This window comes from Ahaetulla prasina, chromosome 14 (assembly GCF_028640845.1).
Source record: "Ahaetulla prasina isolate Xishuangbanna chromosome 14, ASM2864084v1, whole genome shotgun sequence".
Classification (NCBI taxonomy): Eukaryota; Metazoa; Chordata; class Lepidosauria; order Squamata; family Colubridae; genus Ahaetulla; species Ahaetulla prasina.
Genome location: NC_080552.1, coordinates 548,924 through 566,585, shown reverse-complemented (window position 1 = coordinate 566,585; position 17,662 = coordinate 548,924). Strand labels below are relative to the sequence as shown.

General features: G+C 46.8%; 1 protein-coding gene across 1 annotated transcript in view; it reads left to right on the top strand.

The window, feature by feature from the left end:
* Positions 1-17,662, top strand: part of LOC131185294 (uncharacterized) — a 210,222-nt gene that overhangs the window by 94,489 nt on the left and 98,071 nt on the right. Inside the window, exons 28-30 of the mRNA XM_058157710.1 lie at positions 13,132-13,235; positions 13,339-13,457; positions 13,786-13,953. Coding sequence (XP_058013693.1) covers positions 13,132-13,235; positions 13,339-13,457; positions 13,786-13,953 — 391 coding nt within the window. The remainder of the gene's footprint in view (positions 1-13,131; positions 13,236-13,338; positions 13,458-13,785; positions 13,954-17,662) is intronic.

The window sequence follows — 17,662 nt, the reverse complement described above, 5'->3', positions numbered from 1 at the left end:
CTGGGATGTGAAGACTGTCATAAACATGAATCAGTTGCCAAGCATCTGAATTTTGATCATGTGATCATAGGAAGCTACAGTGGCTGCTACTGTGAAAAATAGTCATGTCACTTTTTTCAATGCCGTTACAACGGTCACTAAATGAACTGTGGTAAATTGAGGATTACCTGTGTCTTAGATAAATTGATGAGCTTCTACATACAGGTTTCTATATGTAGAACATTTTATACCAATTTTTCTTTAGATTATAACTGGGTGTAAATTTAGTCCATAATCCTTCCCGTTGTATTGAAATTGTTTCTTTAAAATTTTGCATCCATTTTCTCATACAATTCTTGTTTCTTTTGTGTTTATATACAGCCTGTGTCTCAATAGGTGATGCTGGTTTTGTATTTGGGTTTCAAATACTGTTTTTTTCTTAATGTCTCTTAGTCCTTCCTAAGATCTGATTTTGTCCTTCTGTCTATTTGTAAATACATCAATCATAGTATTTTGCAACCTTTACTAAGTATTTCTATGTTTTTAGTCTATTTGTAGAATCTGAGGGTAATCTGCAATTATATTTATTTTACTGCAGTTAATTCCATGAAAAGTATTTGAAGGAGAAGCTGGAGGTAAAATTGTTAGGCTTATTATTCCATTTGTGGAATTTTATACTTTTATCAACATTTTTCTAATAATATGTCCTTTTACATTTTTATCCTCCTTTGTATCTCTGTACCATAAGCATCTCTGAAGACTAAACCAGCTCCTTCCAAAATGGCTGCCTACTATTCAGATTTTTTTTTTTATTTATTTCTTCAAGCATGTATTAGATAACAGATATAAGTATAAACATGATTATGAATACATGAAATGGATATGAATAAATATTAGGACACACTGGTGTGCTTATGCATGCCCCTTACAGACCTCTTAGTAATGGGGTGTGGTCAACAGTAGACAGTCTAAAGTTTAAGGCTTGGGGGTTTGGGGAAGAAACAACAAAGTCAGGTAGTGCATTCCTGGCTTTGACAACTTTGTTACTGAAGTCATATTTTCTGCAATCAAGTTTGGAGCAGTTTACCATAAGTTTGTACCGATTGTGTGCTTGTGTATTGTTTTGATTGAAGCAGAAGTATTCATTGGCTGGTAAGACATTGTAGCAGATAATTTGATGTACCACACTTAGGTCGGACTGAAGACAGAGAAGTTCTAAGTTGTCTAAGCCCAACATTTCAAGCCTGGTGGCATAAGGTATTCTGTTGCACGCAGAGGAGTGGAGGACTCTTCTCGTGAAATATCTCTGGACTTGTTCAATTGTATTAATGTCTGATATGCAGTGCAGGTTCCTGACGGATGAGCTGTATTCAAGAATTGGTCTAGCAAAAGTTTTATATGCCTTCAATATTACTGGAGAAGAAGCTACACAAGATTAGGTTAAGAACTCTTAATACTTTTTGGCAATGCTGTTATAGTGAGCTCTGCCACTTAGATTATTTGAACTAAGTACTCCGGGGTCCTTAACAGAGTGAGGGTCATCTACTAGGTCATATCTGCCCAGCTTATATTTTGTGTTCTGATTTTTTTTGCCAATGTGTAAGACAGAGCACTTGTTGGTTGAGATTTGAAATTGCTAATTGTTTGACCATTCTGACACATAGTTAAGGTATTTTTGGAGGGTAGCAGCATTGTTGGTGGTGTTGAATAGTTTTACATCATCAGTGAAGAGAACCCAGTTCAATGGTGGGTTGCTACCAGTTCGCACCAGGTCAGGAGGACCGGTAGCGGTAATTTTGGCTAGTTCAGAGAACCGTTAGTAATTGCTGGCTGGCCATGCCCCCGAACCGGTTCCGCTCATCGGCCGAAGAGGCTGTAAAAAATGCTTTTAAAAGGCTTTTTTGGCGATCCCAGCTGAGTTGCCTGATCACCAGAGGCTTTTAAAAGCATTTTTTGTTTGCATGTGTAGAAAAAGTGTTTTTAAAAGTTTTTTTAAAAAGTTGGCCACGCCCACCCAGTCACATTACTCCCCCCACCAAGCCACGCCCACAGAACTGGTAGTGACAAATTTTACATTTCACCCCTGTTGGAGACCCCTGACCTTGACCACTTTAGGAGCAAAATGGTGGGTTTTGCTGGCATTTCAGGAGGTAGGAGAGGGAGAGGGAGAGAGAGAGAGAGAGAAATAGAAAAAGAGACAAAGAAAGAGACAAAGAAAGAAAGAAGGAAGGAAAGAAGGAGGGAGAGATAAAAGAGAGAGAGAAAGAGACAAAGACAAAGAGAGAGAAAGAAAGAAAAGAAAGAAAAAAGAAGGGAGAAAGAAAAGAGAGAGAAAGAAAAAGACAAAGAAAGAGGAAGGGAGAGAGAGAGAATGGAAAGAGAAAGAAAGAAAGAAAGAGAGAGAGAAAGAGAGAGAGAGAGAGAGAGAGACAAAGAAAGAAAGGTAGAAAGAAAGAGGAAGGGAGAGAGAGAAAAGAGAGAGAGAGAGAAGAAAGAGGAAGGAAGGAGCGAGAGAGAGAGAGAGAGAGAGAGAAGAGGAAGGAAGGACTACAAACCCTGGCACTAGACGTGGCTTCAGAAGATGCTTTGAAACAGGACAGCAATCTAGGGCTGGAAGGGACCTTAGAGGCTACCTAGTCCAACCTCCTGCTCCAGCAGGAAACCTTACATCGTCTGGATAATTTTGCTGCATCTAACAGAGAGGAAAATTGGCAGAAAGGAGAAGGTGTTTATGCGGACAAGATTGCCATGCAGAGGAAGGCAGAGATAGTCCTTGACTTATGACCAGAATTGAGTCCAAAATTTTGGTTGCTAAGCAAGAGCATTGTTAAGTGATTTTCACCACATTTTACTCAATCCATGATCTCTCCTGGCTCTAACAGTCATGTGCAAGTTAGGGAAGAACATCTGAAGGTGTGTGTAATGTTCTAAATGTACAGAAGTTATAGATAAATGTGTGGCAGAAAGTGGACTCTGGGTGTGTTTTTCCAAATGTAGTAAATGAAGTTGAATGTGTATAGTTTTAGAAGAGGTGTGTGTGTGTGTGTGTGTGTGTGTGTGTGTGTGTGTACATACACATACAGTATATATAGTAGATAATGTATCATTTTGTGTGCCTACACACACTATACTATGTAATATGTATGTACACATATGACATATATACATAGGATTAAATAGTATATTTTGGATGTTCTGTAGTAGTAAATAAATAGACAGGGAAATTAATAATAATAATAATAATAATATTTTAATTTGTATACCGCCCTTCTCCTGAAGGACTCAGGGAGGTGAACAACCAAATAAAATACACACACAGACACATACAATATTATTTATTTATTTATTTATTTATTGTTTATATTTATATACCGCCCTATCTCCCAAAGGACTCAGGGCGGTTTACAGGCATTTAAAAGCAGATAAATACAATCTAAAAACAATTAAAAAACTTATTCAAAAGCCTAATAATTAAAAAATATGAAAAATAAAACCCAAGTTAAAACCCATAAATTAAAATCTAGCTCAGTCCTGCGCAATTAAATAAGTATGTTTTAAGCTCGCGGCGGAAGGTCCGAAGGTCCGGAAGCTGACGAAGTCCTGGGGGCAGTTCGTTCCAGAGGGTGGGAGCCCCCACAGAGAAGGCCCTTCCCCTGGGCGTCGCCAGACGACATTGCCTCGCTGACGGCACCCTGAGGAGTCCCTCTCTATGAGAGCGCACGGGTCGGTGAGAGGTATTCGGTAGCAGTAGGCGGTCCCGTAAGTAATCCGGCCCTATGCCATGGAGCGCTTTAAAGGTGGTCACCAAAACCTTGAAGCGCACCCGGAAGGCCCCAGGTAGCCAGTGCAGTCTGCGCAGGATGGGTGTTATGCGGGAGCCACGAGGGACTCCCTCTATCACCCGCGCAGCCGCATTCTGGACTAACTGCAGCCTCCGGATGCCCTTCAAGGGGAGCCCCATGTAGAGAGCATTGCAGTAATCCAGGCGAGACGTCACGAGTGCGTGAGTGACCGTGCACAGGGCATCCCGGTCCAGAAAGGGGCGCAACTGGCGCACCAGGCGAACCTGGTAAAACGCTCTCCTGGAGACGGCCGTCAAATGATCTTCCAAAGACAGCCGTTCGTCCAGGAGGACGCCTAAGTTGCGCACCCCCTCCATCGGGGCCAATGACTCGCCACCGATGGTCAGCCGCGGATTTAGCTGACTGTACCGGGATGCCGGCATCCACAGCCACTCTGTCTTGGAGGGATTGAGCTTGAGCCTGTTTCTCCCCATCCAGACCCGTACGGCCTCCAGACACCGGGACAGCACTTCGATAGCTTCGTTGGGGTGGTCCGGCGTGGAAAGGTACAGCTGGGTGTCATCCGCATACAGCTGGTACCTCACGCCGAAACCACTGATGATCTCACCCAGCGGCTTCATGTAGATGTTAAACAGAAGGGGCGAGAGGATCGACCCCTGCGGCACCCCACAAGTGAGGCGCCTCGGGGCCGACCTCTGCCCCCCTGTCAACACCGACTGCGACCGGTCGGAGAGATAGGAGGAGAACCACCGATGAACGGTGCCTCCCACTCCCAATCCCTCCAGCCGGCGCAGCAGGATACCATGGTCGATGGTATCGAAAGCCGCTGAGAGGTCTAATAGGACCAGGGCAGAGGAACAACCCCTATCCCTGGCCCTCCAGAGATCATCCACCAACGCGACCAAAGCCGTCTCCGTGCTGTAGCCAGGCCGGAAACCGGACTGGAAAGGGTCTAGATAGACGGTTTCATCCAGGTGCAGGGGAAACTGATATGCCACCATACTCTCTACAACCTTCGCCGCGAAGCGAAGGTTGGAGACCGGATGATAATTACCTAAAACAGCCGGGTCCAGGGAAGGCTTCTTAAGGAGGGGTCTCACCACCGCCTCTTTCAAGGCGGCCGGAAAGACACCCTCCATCAAAGAAGCGATCGTAATCGCCTGGAGCCAGCCTCGTGTCACCTCCTGAGTGGCCAGCACCAGCCAGGAGGGGCACGGGTCCAGTAAACACGTGGTGGCATTCAGTCTACCCAACAACCTGTCCATGTCCTCGGGAGCCACAGGGTCAAACTCATCCCAGACAATGTCACCAAGACCACCCTCGGGCGCCTCACCTGAGTCACCGCAATTTTGGTCCAACCCGTCCCGAAGCTGAACGATTTTATCGTATAGATAACCGTTAAACTCCTCAGCACGTCCCTGCAGCGGGTCATCCCGCTCCCCCTGGTGAAGGAGGGAACGAGTCACCCGGAACAGGGCGGCTGGGCGGTTATCTGCCGACGCAATGAGGGAGGAGGCGTAGCAACGCCTCGCTTCCCTCAATGCCACTAGGTAAGTCCTAGTATAGGACTTCACTAGTGTCCGATCAGCCTCTGAACGGCTAGACCTCCAGGAACTCTCTAGGCGTCTTCTCCGGCGCTTCATCCCCCTCAGCTCCTCGGAGAACCAAGGAGCCGGTTGGGACCTGCGCCGGGTCAGAGGCCGCAAAGGCACGACACGATCTAAGGCCCCCGCCGCGGCCCGTTCCCAGGCCGCAACAAGTTCCTCAGACGTGCCGTGAGCCAGACCCTCAGGGAATGGCCCAAGCTCCGTCCGGAACCTCTCTGGGTCCATCAGGCGCCTGGGACGGCACCAACGCATCGGCTCCGTCTCCCTGCGGTGTTGGGTGGTGGTCAGAAAGTCTAGGCGAAGGAGAAAGTGATCTGACCATGACAAAGGTTCGATGACTATTTCATATTAAAAAACAACCCTTAAAAAACTTATTCAATTTGTCAAAAAATTTAAAATACAAATTACACCCATAAAATTACAAAAATTTAAAACCCATTTAAATTAAATTAAAAATTTAAAAATCAAGCCAGTCCAGCCATACGAAATAAATTGGTTTTAAGTTCGCGGCGAAAGGTCCTAAGGTCAGGTAATCGTCGAAGTCCAGGGGGAAGCTCATTCCACAGGGTAGGAGCCCCCACAGAGAAGGCCCTCTCCCTGGGGCCCGCCAGTCGACATTGTTTGGCTGACGGCACCCTAAGGAGTCCCTCTCTATGGGAACGCACTGGTCGCTGGGAGATAGAAGACGGCAGTAGACAGTCCCGTAAGTAACCCGGTCCTAAGCCATGGAGCACTTTGAAGGTGGTAACCAATACCTTGAAGCGCACCCGGAAGACAACAGGTAGCCAGTGTAGTCTGCGCAGGATCGGTGTTACATGGGAGCTCCGACCCGCTCCCTCAATAACCCGCGCAGCCGCATTCTGGATTAGCTGGAGTCTCCGAGTGCTCTTCAAGGGGAGCCTCATGTAGAGAGCATTGCAATAGTCCAAGCAAGAAGTAACGAGAGCATGAGTGACCGTGCATAAGGCATCCCGGTCCAGGAAGAGACGCAACTGGCGGATCAGGCGAACCTGATAAAAAGCTCTCCTGGAGACGGTCATCAAGTGTTCTTCAAAGGACAACCACCCATCCAGGAGCACGCCCAAGTTGCACACCTCTCCATTGGGGCCAACGACTCGCCCCCAACAGACAGCCGCATCTGCAGCTGACTGTACCGGGGTGCCGGCATCCACAGCCACTCCGTCTTGGAGGGATTAAGTTTGAGCCTGTTCCTCCCCATCCAGACCCGTACGGCTTCCAAACACCGGGACAGCACTTCAACAGCTTCGCTGGGGTGGCCTGGGGTGGAAAAGTACAGCTGAGTGTCGTCAGCGTACAGTTGGTATCTCACCCCAAAACCACTGATGATCTCACCCAGTGGCTTCATATAGATGTTGAACAGGAGGGGTGAGAGAATCAATCCCTGCGGCACCCCACACATGAGGCACCTCGGAGTCGATCTCTGCCCTCCTGTCAACACCGTCTGCGTCCGGTCAGAGAGGTAGGAGGAGAACCACTGATAAACGGTGCCTCCCACTTCCAACCCCTCCAGCCGGTGCAGCAAGATACCATGGTGGATGGTATCAAAAGCCGCTGAGAGGTCTAATAGGACCAGGGCAGAGGAGTAACCCTTGTCCCTGGCCCTCCAGAGATCATCCACCAATGTGACCAAAGCCGTCTCTGTACTGTAACCGGGCCGAAAGCCGGACTGGAACGGATCTAGATAGACAGTTTCATCCAGGTACTGGGGTAGCTGACATGCCACCGCACTCTCTACAACCTTCACCGTGAAGTGAAGATTGGAGACTGGGCGGTAATTCCCTAAAACAGCTGGGTCCAGGGAAGGCTTCTTGAGGAGAGGTCTCACCACCACCTCTTTCAAGGCAGCGGGAAAGATCCCCTCCCGCAAAGAGGCATTAGTAATCCCCCGGAGCCAGCCTCGTGTCACCTCCTGCGTGGCCAGCACCAACCAGGAGGGGCACGGATCCAGTAAACATGTGGTGGCATTCAACCTACCCAGCAACCTGTCCATGTCCTCGGGAGTCACAGGGTCAAAGTTATCCCAAATTGTATCTCGTTGAGACCTTTGAGACGAGGAGAGGCCAGGCACCCTAACTCTAACCTTTGACGTGAGTGACATCAAGTTGGCCATACCCACCCAGTCACCTGACCACCAAGCCACGCCCACCAAATAAGCGATGGCCACAGAACCGGTAGTAAAAAATTTTAAAACCCACCCCTGACCCAGTTGTTTATAATAGGATTGCAAAGGTCATTTATGTGAAGTATAAAGAGGGTGGGTACTAAAATGCTACCTTGGTGGACACCGCTGTTAACAAGTACAGGGTTTGATAGGGTTTTCCCTATGCTGGGGTGGCGGTTGAGACCCCTAGACTTATGGTCATGGGGGATTTTAACTTGCCATCTACCGGCATGTCATCAACGTCGGCTCGGGAGTTCATGGCTTCCATGACGGCCTTGGACCTGACACAAGTAGTGGATGGCCCTACGCACATTGGGGGAGGCACACTAGATTTGATTTTCATCTCTGGACAGTGGATGAGTGATTGGTTTTGGAAGACGTAGTCATTGAGCCGTTGTCATGGTCAGATCACTCTCTCCTCCGCCTGGACTTTCAGACCGCCACTCACCATCGCAGGGAGACGGGACCAATATGGTGGTTCCATCCCAGGCGCCTGATGGACCCAGAGAGGTTCCTGATGGAGCTTGGGCCATTCCCTGAGGATCTTGCCCATGGCACGGCTGAAGAACTAGTTGCGGCTTGGGAACTGGCCGCGGCTGGGGCTCTTGACCGTGTCGTGCCTTTGCGGCCTCTGACCCGGTGTAGGTCTCAACCAGCTCCTTGGTTTTCTGAGGAGCTGAGGGAGATGAAACGCCGGAGAAGACGCCTAGAGAGTACCTGGAGATCCAGCCGTTCAGAAGCTGATTGGACACTAGTTAGGTCCTTTAGTAGGACCTACCTAGTGGCAATGAGGGAAGCGAAGCGTTTTTACGTCTCCTCCCTCATTGCGTCGGCAGATAACCGCCCGGGCCACCCTGTTTCGGGTGACCCGCTCCCTTCTTCAACAGGGGATGCGGGATGACCCGTTACAAAGGCGTGCCGAGGAGTTTAGTGGTTATCTATACAACAAAATCGCTCAGCTTCAGGATGGTTTGGATCAAAGTTGGGTGGATCCAGGTGAGATGTTGGAGACCCGTCTTGTTGAGACTGTTTGGGATGGATTTGATCCTGTGGCTCCCAACGACATGGACAGGTTGCTGGGGAGGTTGAATGTCACCACATGTTTACTGGACCCGTGCCCTTCCTGGTTGGTGCTGGCCACACAGGAAGTGACACGAGGCTGGCTCCGGGGGATTATAAATGCTTCTTTGTTGGAGGGGGTCGTCCCTGCCGCCTTGAAAGAGGCAGTAGTGAGATCCCTCCTCAAGAAGCCTTCCCTGGACCCGGCTGTGTTAGGTAATTATCGTCCGGCCTCCAACCTTCGCTTTGTGGCGAAGGTTGTAGAGAGTGATGGCATGTCAGCTTCCCCGGTACCTGGATGAAACTGTCTATCTAAACCCGTTCCAGTCCGGCTTTCGGCCCGGATACAGCACAGAGACGGCTTTGGTCGCGTTGGTTGATGATCTCTGGAGGGCCAGGGATAGGAGTTATTCCTCTGCCCTGGTCCTATTAGACCTCTCAGCAGCTTTTGATACCATCGACCATGGTATCCTGCTGCACCGATTGGAAGGATTGGGAGTGGGAGGCACCGTTTATCGGTGGTTCGCTTCCTATCTCTCCGATCGGTCGCGGACGGTGTTGGCAGGGGGGCAGAGGTCGGCCCCGATGCACCTCACTTGTGGGGTGCCAAAGGGTCGATTCTCTCGCCCCTCCTGTTCAACATCTATATGAAGCCGCTGGGTGAGATCATCAGTGGCTTTGGGGTGAGGTACCATCTGTACGCGGATGATACTCAGCTGTACTTTTCCACCCCGGGCCACCCCAACAAAGCCGTCGAAGTGCTGTCCCGGTGTCTGGAAGCCGTACGGGTCTGGATGGGGAGAAACAGGCTCAAGCTCAATCCCTCCAAGACGAAGTGGCTGTGGATGCCGGCACCCCGGTACAGTCAGCCGCATCCGCGGCTGACTGTTGGGGGCGAGTTATTGGCCCCAATGGAAAGGGTGCGCAACTTGGGCGTTCTCCTGGATGGACGGCTGTCTTTTGAAGATCATTTGACGGCCGTCTCCAGGAGAGCTTTTTACCAGGTTCGCCTGATCCACCAGTTGCGCCCCTTCCTAGACCGGGATGCCTTATGCACGGTCACTCATGCGCTCGTGACATCTCACTTGGATTACTGCAATGCTCTCTACATGGGGCTCCCCTTGAAGGGCATCCAGAAGCTTCAGTTGGTTCAGAATGCAGCTGCACAGGTGATAGAGGGAGCCCCTCGTGGCTCCCATGTTACACCACTCCTGCGCAGACTGCATTGGCTACCTGTGGCCTTTCGGGTGCGCTTCAAGGTCTTGGTTACCATCTTTAAAGCGCTCCATGGCATAGGGCCAGGTTATTTACGCGACCGCCTACTGCCACCGATCGCCTCCCACCGACCCGTACGCTCTCACAGAGAGGGACTCCTTAGGGTGCCGTCCACCAGGCAGTGCCGACTGGCGACACCTAGAGGAAGGGCTTTCTCTGTGGGGGCTCCCACCCTCTGGAACGAGCTTCCCCCAGGGTTTCGTCAACTTCCTGACCTCCGAACCTTCCGCCGCGAGCTTAAGACACATCTATTTATTTGCGCAGGGCTAGCCTAGGGTTTTAGTTTTTAAATTTAGTTTTTAATGGGGTTTTATATTATTTTATTCTAGTGATATTTTTAATTCGGCCTAATTAATAAGTTTTTTAATTGTTGTTTTTACCTGTATTATTTGCATGTTTTTATCTGGCTGTGAACCGCCCTGAGTCCTTCGGGAGATAGGGCGGTATAAAAATTCGAATAAATAAATAAATAAATAAATAAAATTTTGACCACTTGTTGCCTGTTTGACAGGAAGGCAGCTATTTTTTTTTAATTTGCATTTATATCCCGCCCTTCTCCGAAGACTCAGGGCAGCTTACACTATGTTAAGCAATAGTCTTCATCCATTTGTATATTATATACAAAGTATTTTATATTATATTTGTATAATATACAATATTTGTATAATATACAATAATACTTTGTATATTATATACAAAGTATTATTGCCCCCAACAATCTGGGTCCTCATTTTACCTACCTTATAAAGGATGGAAGGCTGAGTCAACCTTGGACCTGGTGGGACTTGAATCTGCAGTAATTGCAAGCAGCTGTGTTAATAACAGACTGTCTTAGCAGTCTGAGCCACCAGAGGCCCATTTTAGTTTTACTAGTTTGTCGTGTACCTCTGAATCAGAGGCTTTACAGAAGTCTATATAAATTGCATCGATTGCTTTACTCTGGTCAAGTTTTGAAGTCCATATGTTTTTGCTGTGTAAGAGTTGCAGATTGCAGGACAATTTTTTCTGATGTCAAACTGCTTGTTAGAGAGTAGGTTGTTTGTCTCTAAGTAGAGGGTTTATGATTGATTCCATGGCTTTGCAGGTGATGCAACATAATGAGATTGGTCTGTAATTATCAACTTGGCTGGGGCCACACTTTTTGAAGATAGGGATGACCATGGCTACTGACATAAGTTAGATAAGGAGCTAGTTCTGAAGGATATTTGGTAGATTATGCTAAGAGGTTCTGCTATGGTGGTTGAGAGCTTTTTTAGGAAGTAGCACATATTCCATCAGGGCTAATAGATAGAGATGGTTTTAGATTGAGCCTTCTCAATCGGGATGCCTCCCTGGGAATTGCTGCCCAGCCTGACCCAGGCGTTTGGAAAAATAGTACACTTCTGGAAGGTGAAAGGGAGAGGAGGAGGGGTCTTATCCAGAGGCAAGGCAGCAGATAAAAGCTGCAAGGTTCTGCTTTAGTTCTTTTGGGTAAGCCATTCCCGCATGGCTCTCAGGTCCCTGTCCAAACTGGCCTGGAAGCAGCCTGTCACCTTGCATCCACGAATGGGGAGGCAGCTGTTTTTGCTGGTAACTGAGCCCAGAAATTGGGCCCTTCTAGGCCAGGAGAAGAAGTCAACCGTCCTCTGCACGGGTCATCTGGCGAAGGGGTAGGCAGAGAAGCTAGCAGCCTTGCCTTACACCTCCTGCACAGCACTGGAAACCATGCTATTTTGTTTTGCCTCTGCAAGCCCCATTTTTGGAATCGGGGAGGCAGCGGAGATCTCCAGGCAGTGGAGATTGTGGCAACCATGTTTTTGGGTGGCATTGGGTGTGGCAGGGGCTTGGTGACAGGCCCAACCGCAGGCGACACAGCTGCTGCACCGCCATCCAAGCCAGGCTCTCTGGCCATACACTGGGGAAGGAGCCACGGGTGGGGCACCTGCCTGCCCTGCCAGCAAATGCTGTCCTGTGTGCCTGAGCTGGCCAGTCCCTCTTCCCTTCCCCTGCAGCTGCCGCTGCTGTTGCTCTTCTGGGTGGTACAGCTGCACAGGAGGAACATAGCCCAGGCGACCCGCGCGGCTGGTGGAGCGAGCCAAGAGGGGCGTTTTGGCCCTGCTTTGATGGCGGCCACAGGATCATCTGTGCAGGCAGCCCACCACCACCTCACCCTCACTGGCTGCCAAAGCTCTGCCAGCCACACTTGCTCAGCCTGAGGCTCCCAGTGGGGAAGAGCCCAGACAAGGCTGCGTGGTCTGAGCTTCCCCGACTGGCGCATGGTGCTGCCGAGGTGGTGGGGCCGAGAGCACTGCTGCCCCCCAGGGAATGGCGGCTTCCAGCAGGGAGGAGTCCAGGCCATGGACTGGTCATCTGCGCAGGCAGCCCACCACCACCACCCTGCCCTCATTGGCTGCTGTTCCACCAGTGCTCCGGATTGCCTGGAACTGCACAAGAAGCCCGCGTGGGCAGGGAGGGAGGGAAGCCCCGGCTTACGTTGCTCTGCTCCCTTAGGAAGCGACCGCCAGAATCCCCTTTCTGCATGTTTTGGCATGCGCGCCTGTTGCTGGTCTTCGCACGTGCATGCACATCAGAAACCAGACAGCTGGCCAGTGCGCATGCGCACTCTGGAAACAGGAAGATCATCTTCCTGGAGCATGCATGTGCAATGGCGGCTGCTCTTCTGGTTTTCAGCACACTGGCCAATGCACCAGAATCCAGAAGAGCAATGGGCCACGGCTCCGCGTGCTGAGAGAAATGGCTCTGTGTGCCACTTCCAGCACACGTGCCATAGATTCCCCATCACGGGCATAAGGTTTTGTACTGACTTTTGAAGTTAGCTACATAGCCAGTTTTGTTTTTGCACCAAACGGGGTTTTTTTTAGTCTGAAGCTTCCTTATTGTTATAGGTAATTTGTTTTTCCTGGTTTTGGGAAATTATTAGTTATTATTATTTTATCTACAGGTATCTTGCTTTATATAAACTTTAATATTTGGAAGGATAAGACCACCTCTCTCTTTAGAATCCTATTCAGTGATTATGCTCTCTTTTCACTCCATATCAATTTACCAACAGTTACTTGTGATTCTTAAATACATTTTGGAATTTGTAAAATTTTGGTGGATGGAAATGTGATGGTCTGCTCTTCTTGCAATCTTTGTGTGACCGTATGAGTGGGATGTCTTACTGTGCATTGTACATGAGCATTCGACTGACTTTTCCTCTCCTACATTTTGCATCTGATTGCAGTTTTGGAGGCTTGGACCAGGTCTATCCTGAGTTATCTCAAGACACATCTCTCCAGATCTACAATTTGATGAAGACTATCATGAAACTCCAGTTCAATGTCTCCGGTAATCAAATGGAATTCAGTGGAATAACCCTTTAAAAGTCAAGTTTTCAGAGTCTTGCTGAAATAACCTGTTTCTAAGAGCCATTTCCCCCTCTTGTTTTTAGGAACAGTATTTCCTGGCAGTTACAACAGCAGCCAAGTTTTTCTGGAACAAATGTTTTACAAATTTGTACTTTTTGCTAGATACACTGACTTCCTCTTTTTATATAAGGATTTTAATGGGGTAGGTAAAAGTAAGCAATCTTCAAAAAATATTTTTAAAAATATATACAGAAACATTGTATATTGCTAATCAGAAACAAATTGCCCTAGATGTTGATTAATAACAGTACTTATTTTATTACTTATTAAATGACATTGTTAATTAAAAAATGAAATACCTGCTATTTCTGTAGACATGTTAATAGTTAACGGGATCAAATATTAACTAGGAATTATTAAATTTAATTATTAAAAATACAATAGAAGAAAATGCCTCTCTATGACTTCTAGCAAATTTCTTTCATACGTTTGAAATCCTACTGTACAATTTTGTGTATTTATTCTTTAAGTTCGAAGTCCTTTCCCTGCTGTCCCCAAAGCAAATGGGAGAAATGATGATCGTTACTGATGCCTTCAAAGATGAATTCCTGGCTATACAGATTTTGGTTGAATTGGAGAGACGGTTTTCTGCCTCTCTCATGGATTTTATGACTGAATTTAATGCTGCAGCAAAACAGGTAATATTTTTCTATTTTGACCCTTTTGCTACCATGTTCTTAAGTTAGTTTATTTTTACTAACACTAGGCCTTTTGATTTTTTGTTGGGGACAATAATACAGAAAGATAGCTATTTCAATAAAATTCATTTTCTATGTAGTTTTTGAACCTGGAAAAAAGTTGCCACTCAGTGGAACCATACAGAACAATTTAGGACCACAATTTACTTCTTGGTAAGATGGAAAAATGTGGGATAGACAGCATCATCACCAGATCAATCTCATTCAACATATAATCCTTTACATGGAGAGAAGCATCCAGTGGGGTACTCAAGGTTCTCTCTTAGGCTCAATACGCTTCAACATCAATTCAGATGAGGAGAACTCACCAAAGGAGAACTCATCAAATTTGCAGATAACGCCAAGCTGTGGGGGATAGCCAACAACTGAGAAGATACAGTCAAATGCAGAAAATTTTTGACAGACTTGAACACTGGGCCCTATCCAGAGCCGAGGTGGTTGCAGTGGTTAGAGTGCAGTACTGCAGACTACTTCAGCTGACTGCTAGCTGCAGTTCAGCAGATCAAATCTCACCGGCTCCAGGTTGACTCAGCCTTCTATCCTTCCGAGGTGGGTAAAATGAGGACCCAGGTTGTTGGGGGCAATAGGCTGACTCTGTAAACTTCTTAGAGAGGGCTGTAAAACACTATGAAGCAAGTGCTATTGCTATTGCTATTGCTATTGCTATCCAACAAAATACAATTCAGTGGTGAGAAAAGTAAGGTTTTACATAGTGAAGGAGAATATCTGTAGCTCAGGATTGAAGTGCTCTGCATGCTCTTTGGTGCTCTGCATGTTTTCTTGCAGATGTTTCATTCTATTCCTCAGCCAGATTATAAATCACATGGACTTCTACGGATGGTTTTATCCATCGATGGTGATAGCAGTGACTAACTGCCACACAGTGCTGACCGGTGAGAGTTAGGATAACTAGGTAACATCAACAGTGTTGATGGGTAAGATTTATACTTAGGCAAGAAAAACCAAATGCACCACTACAGAATAGATGGTACCTGGCTCAACAGCAGTAACTGTGATAGGGATGTAGGTGAATCAGCTGTAAAGACCAGTTTCACCCCCTTTCCAAGAAAGTATGAACTCTGGAGAACTTTGTATTTCAAAAGGAATCCTTTACTGAAAGGGATGCAAGCAAGTCAAATTCAAAGCAGGCTCTGGGGTCCCTCAGGGCATGTGGTTCAGGATAAAGGGAATTAGGAGCCCCTGCCCACCTTCCGATGTGGATTCCAGCCAATCCGCAGGTGTGAATACGAATCAGCCTCTCTGAGAAACAGATACGAAGAGTTTCTCAGGGTCTTTTTACACTCCACTGCCCCCCCTTTTCCTGAGGTGTAGATTTCTTCAGGGATTCCTGGCGCCAGGCAATGGTTATAAATCAGGGTAAAGTTTATACAAAGAGGATCAGGCAAGAAATTGGATAGTAATGCAGACTTAGTGACTAGTTCAACAGGGTGATGGTGTTTGGGAAGAAAAACTGTTCTTGTGTCTAGTTGTTCTGTGTGCAGTGCTCTATAGCTCACAAGCTTCCTAACAGATAGGAAGCAGCATGTGAAGTTAAGCAAAATCACATCAGATACCTGTACAATTAGCACAGGAGACCCCAAGGATGTGTGCTTTCTCCACTTCTCTTCTCTCTATATACCAATGACTGCATATCAAACAATCCATCTGTTAAACTACTGAAGTTTGCAGATGATACAACATCGATTGGTCTCATTCGAGACAACGATGAATCCGCATACAGACAGGAGGTTGAACAACTAGCCTCGTGGTGCGACCAGAACAATCTGGAACTGAACACACTTAAAATCGTATAAATGGTGGTAGACTTTAGGAGAAACCCTCCTATTCCACCACTCTCATAATTCTAGATAACACAGTATCAACAGTGGAGACCTTCAAATTTCTAGGTTCTGTCATATCTCAAGACCTAAAATGAACACCTAACATCAAAAACATCATCAAAAAAAGCATAACAAAGAATGTTCTTTCTGTGCCAACTCAGGAAGCTCAAACTGCCCAAGGAGCTGCTGATCCAGTTCTAGGAATTATTGAGTCTGTCATTTGCACCTCTATAACTGTCTGGTTTGGTTCTGCAACCCAACAAGACAGACACAGACTTCAGAGGATAATTAGAACTGCAGAAAAAATAATTGCTACCAACCTGCCTTCCATTGAAGACCTGTATACTGCATGAGTCAAAAGGAGGGCTGTGAAAATATTTACAGATCCCTTGCATCCGGGACATAAGTTGTTTCAACTCCTACCCTCAAAACGATACTTTCGAGCACCGTACACCAAGAGAACTAGATGCAAAAACAGTTTTTTCCCAAACGCCATCATTCTCCTAAATGGATAATTACCCTCAACACTGTCAGGCTATTCACATTAGGCTGCATTGCTATTGCTACTGGTTTTCTCATCGTTCCTGTCTCCCATCTCCTCCCACTTGTGACTGCATGACTGTAACTTTGTTGCTTGTATCCTTGCAATTTATATTGATACTGATTGTTTCCTAGTATGATTTGATTATTTATTGTACCGTATGACTGTCACTGGATGTTGTGCCTTGTGATTCTTGATGAGTGTATCTTGTCTTTTTATGTACACTAAGAGCATATGCACCAAAGACGAATTCCTTGTATGTCCAATCACACTTGGCCAATAAAGAATTCTGTTCTGTTCTGTTCTATTCTATTCTGTTCTATTGTGCCGTTTTGAGGGTAGAAGTTGAAACAATTTATGTCCAGGATGTGAGGGGTCTGTAGATATTTTCCCAGCCCTCTTTTTGACTCGTGCAATATACAGATCCACAATGGAAGGCAGGTTGGTAGCCATTGTTTTTTCTGCAGTTCTAATTATCCTCTGAAGTCTGTGTCTTTCTTGTTGGGTTGCAGAACTTATGGGGCTCTATCACTTAGGTTTTTAAAAACAGATTGGACATTTTTCCAGAGACCCTTCTTGAGCAAGTGGCTGGGACTAGATGGCTTCCAACTCTTGTTATCCTATATTCTAGCATTTTCAGATAATTTCAGATCTTGGAAAGTTTTCTGCCTCAAATCCAGGGGTGAAATGTAAAATTTGTTACTACCAGTTCTGTGGGCGTGGCTTGGTGGGGGGAGGTAATGTGACTGGGTGGGCGTGACCAACTTTTTTTTTAACTTTTAAAAGCATTTTTTCTACAACCTCTTCAGCCGAAGAGTTTGTAGAAAAAATGTTTTTAAAAGGCTCCTCTGACGATTCCTGCTGAGGTGCCTGATCGTCAGAGGGTTTTCGTTTCTTTTAAAAGCAATTTTTTTGCCTTTAAAAGAAAAAAAAGCCTCTGACAATCAGGCAACTCAGCTGGGATCATCAGAGAAGCCTTTTAAAAGCATTTTTTCTACAACCTCTTCCGCTGAAGAGGTTTTAAAAACCTCTGAAGATCCCAGTTGAGCTGCGCAATCATCAGAGGCTTTTTTTTTATTTTTAAAAGCATTTTTTTCAGCCGAAGAAAAAATGTTTTTAAAAGTAAAAAACAAAAACAAACTCTGATGATTGCGTGGCTCAGCTGGGCATGGGGGGGCAGGGATTTTTGCTACTGGTTCTCTGAACCACCTGCCGCCATTGCTACCGGATCGGGTGATCCGGTCTGAACCAGGAGCATTTCACCCCT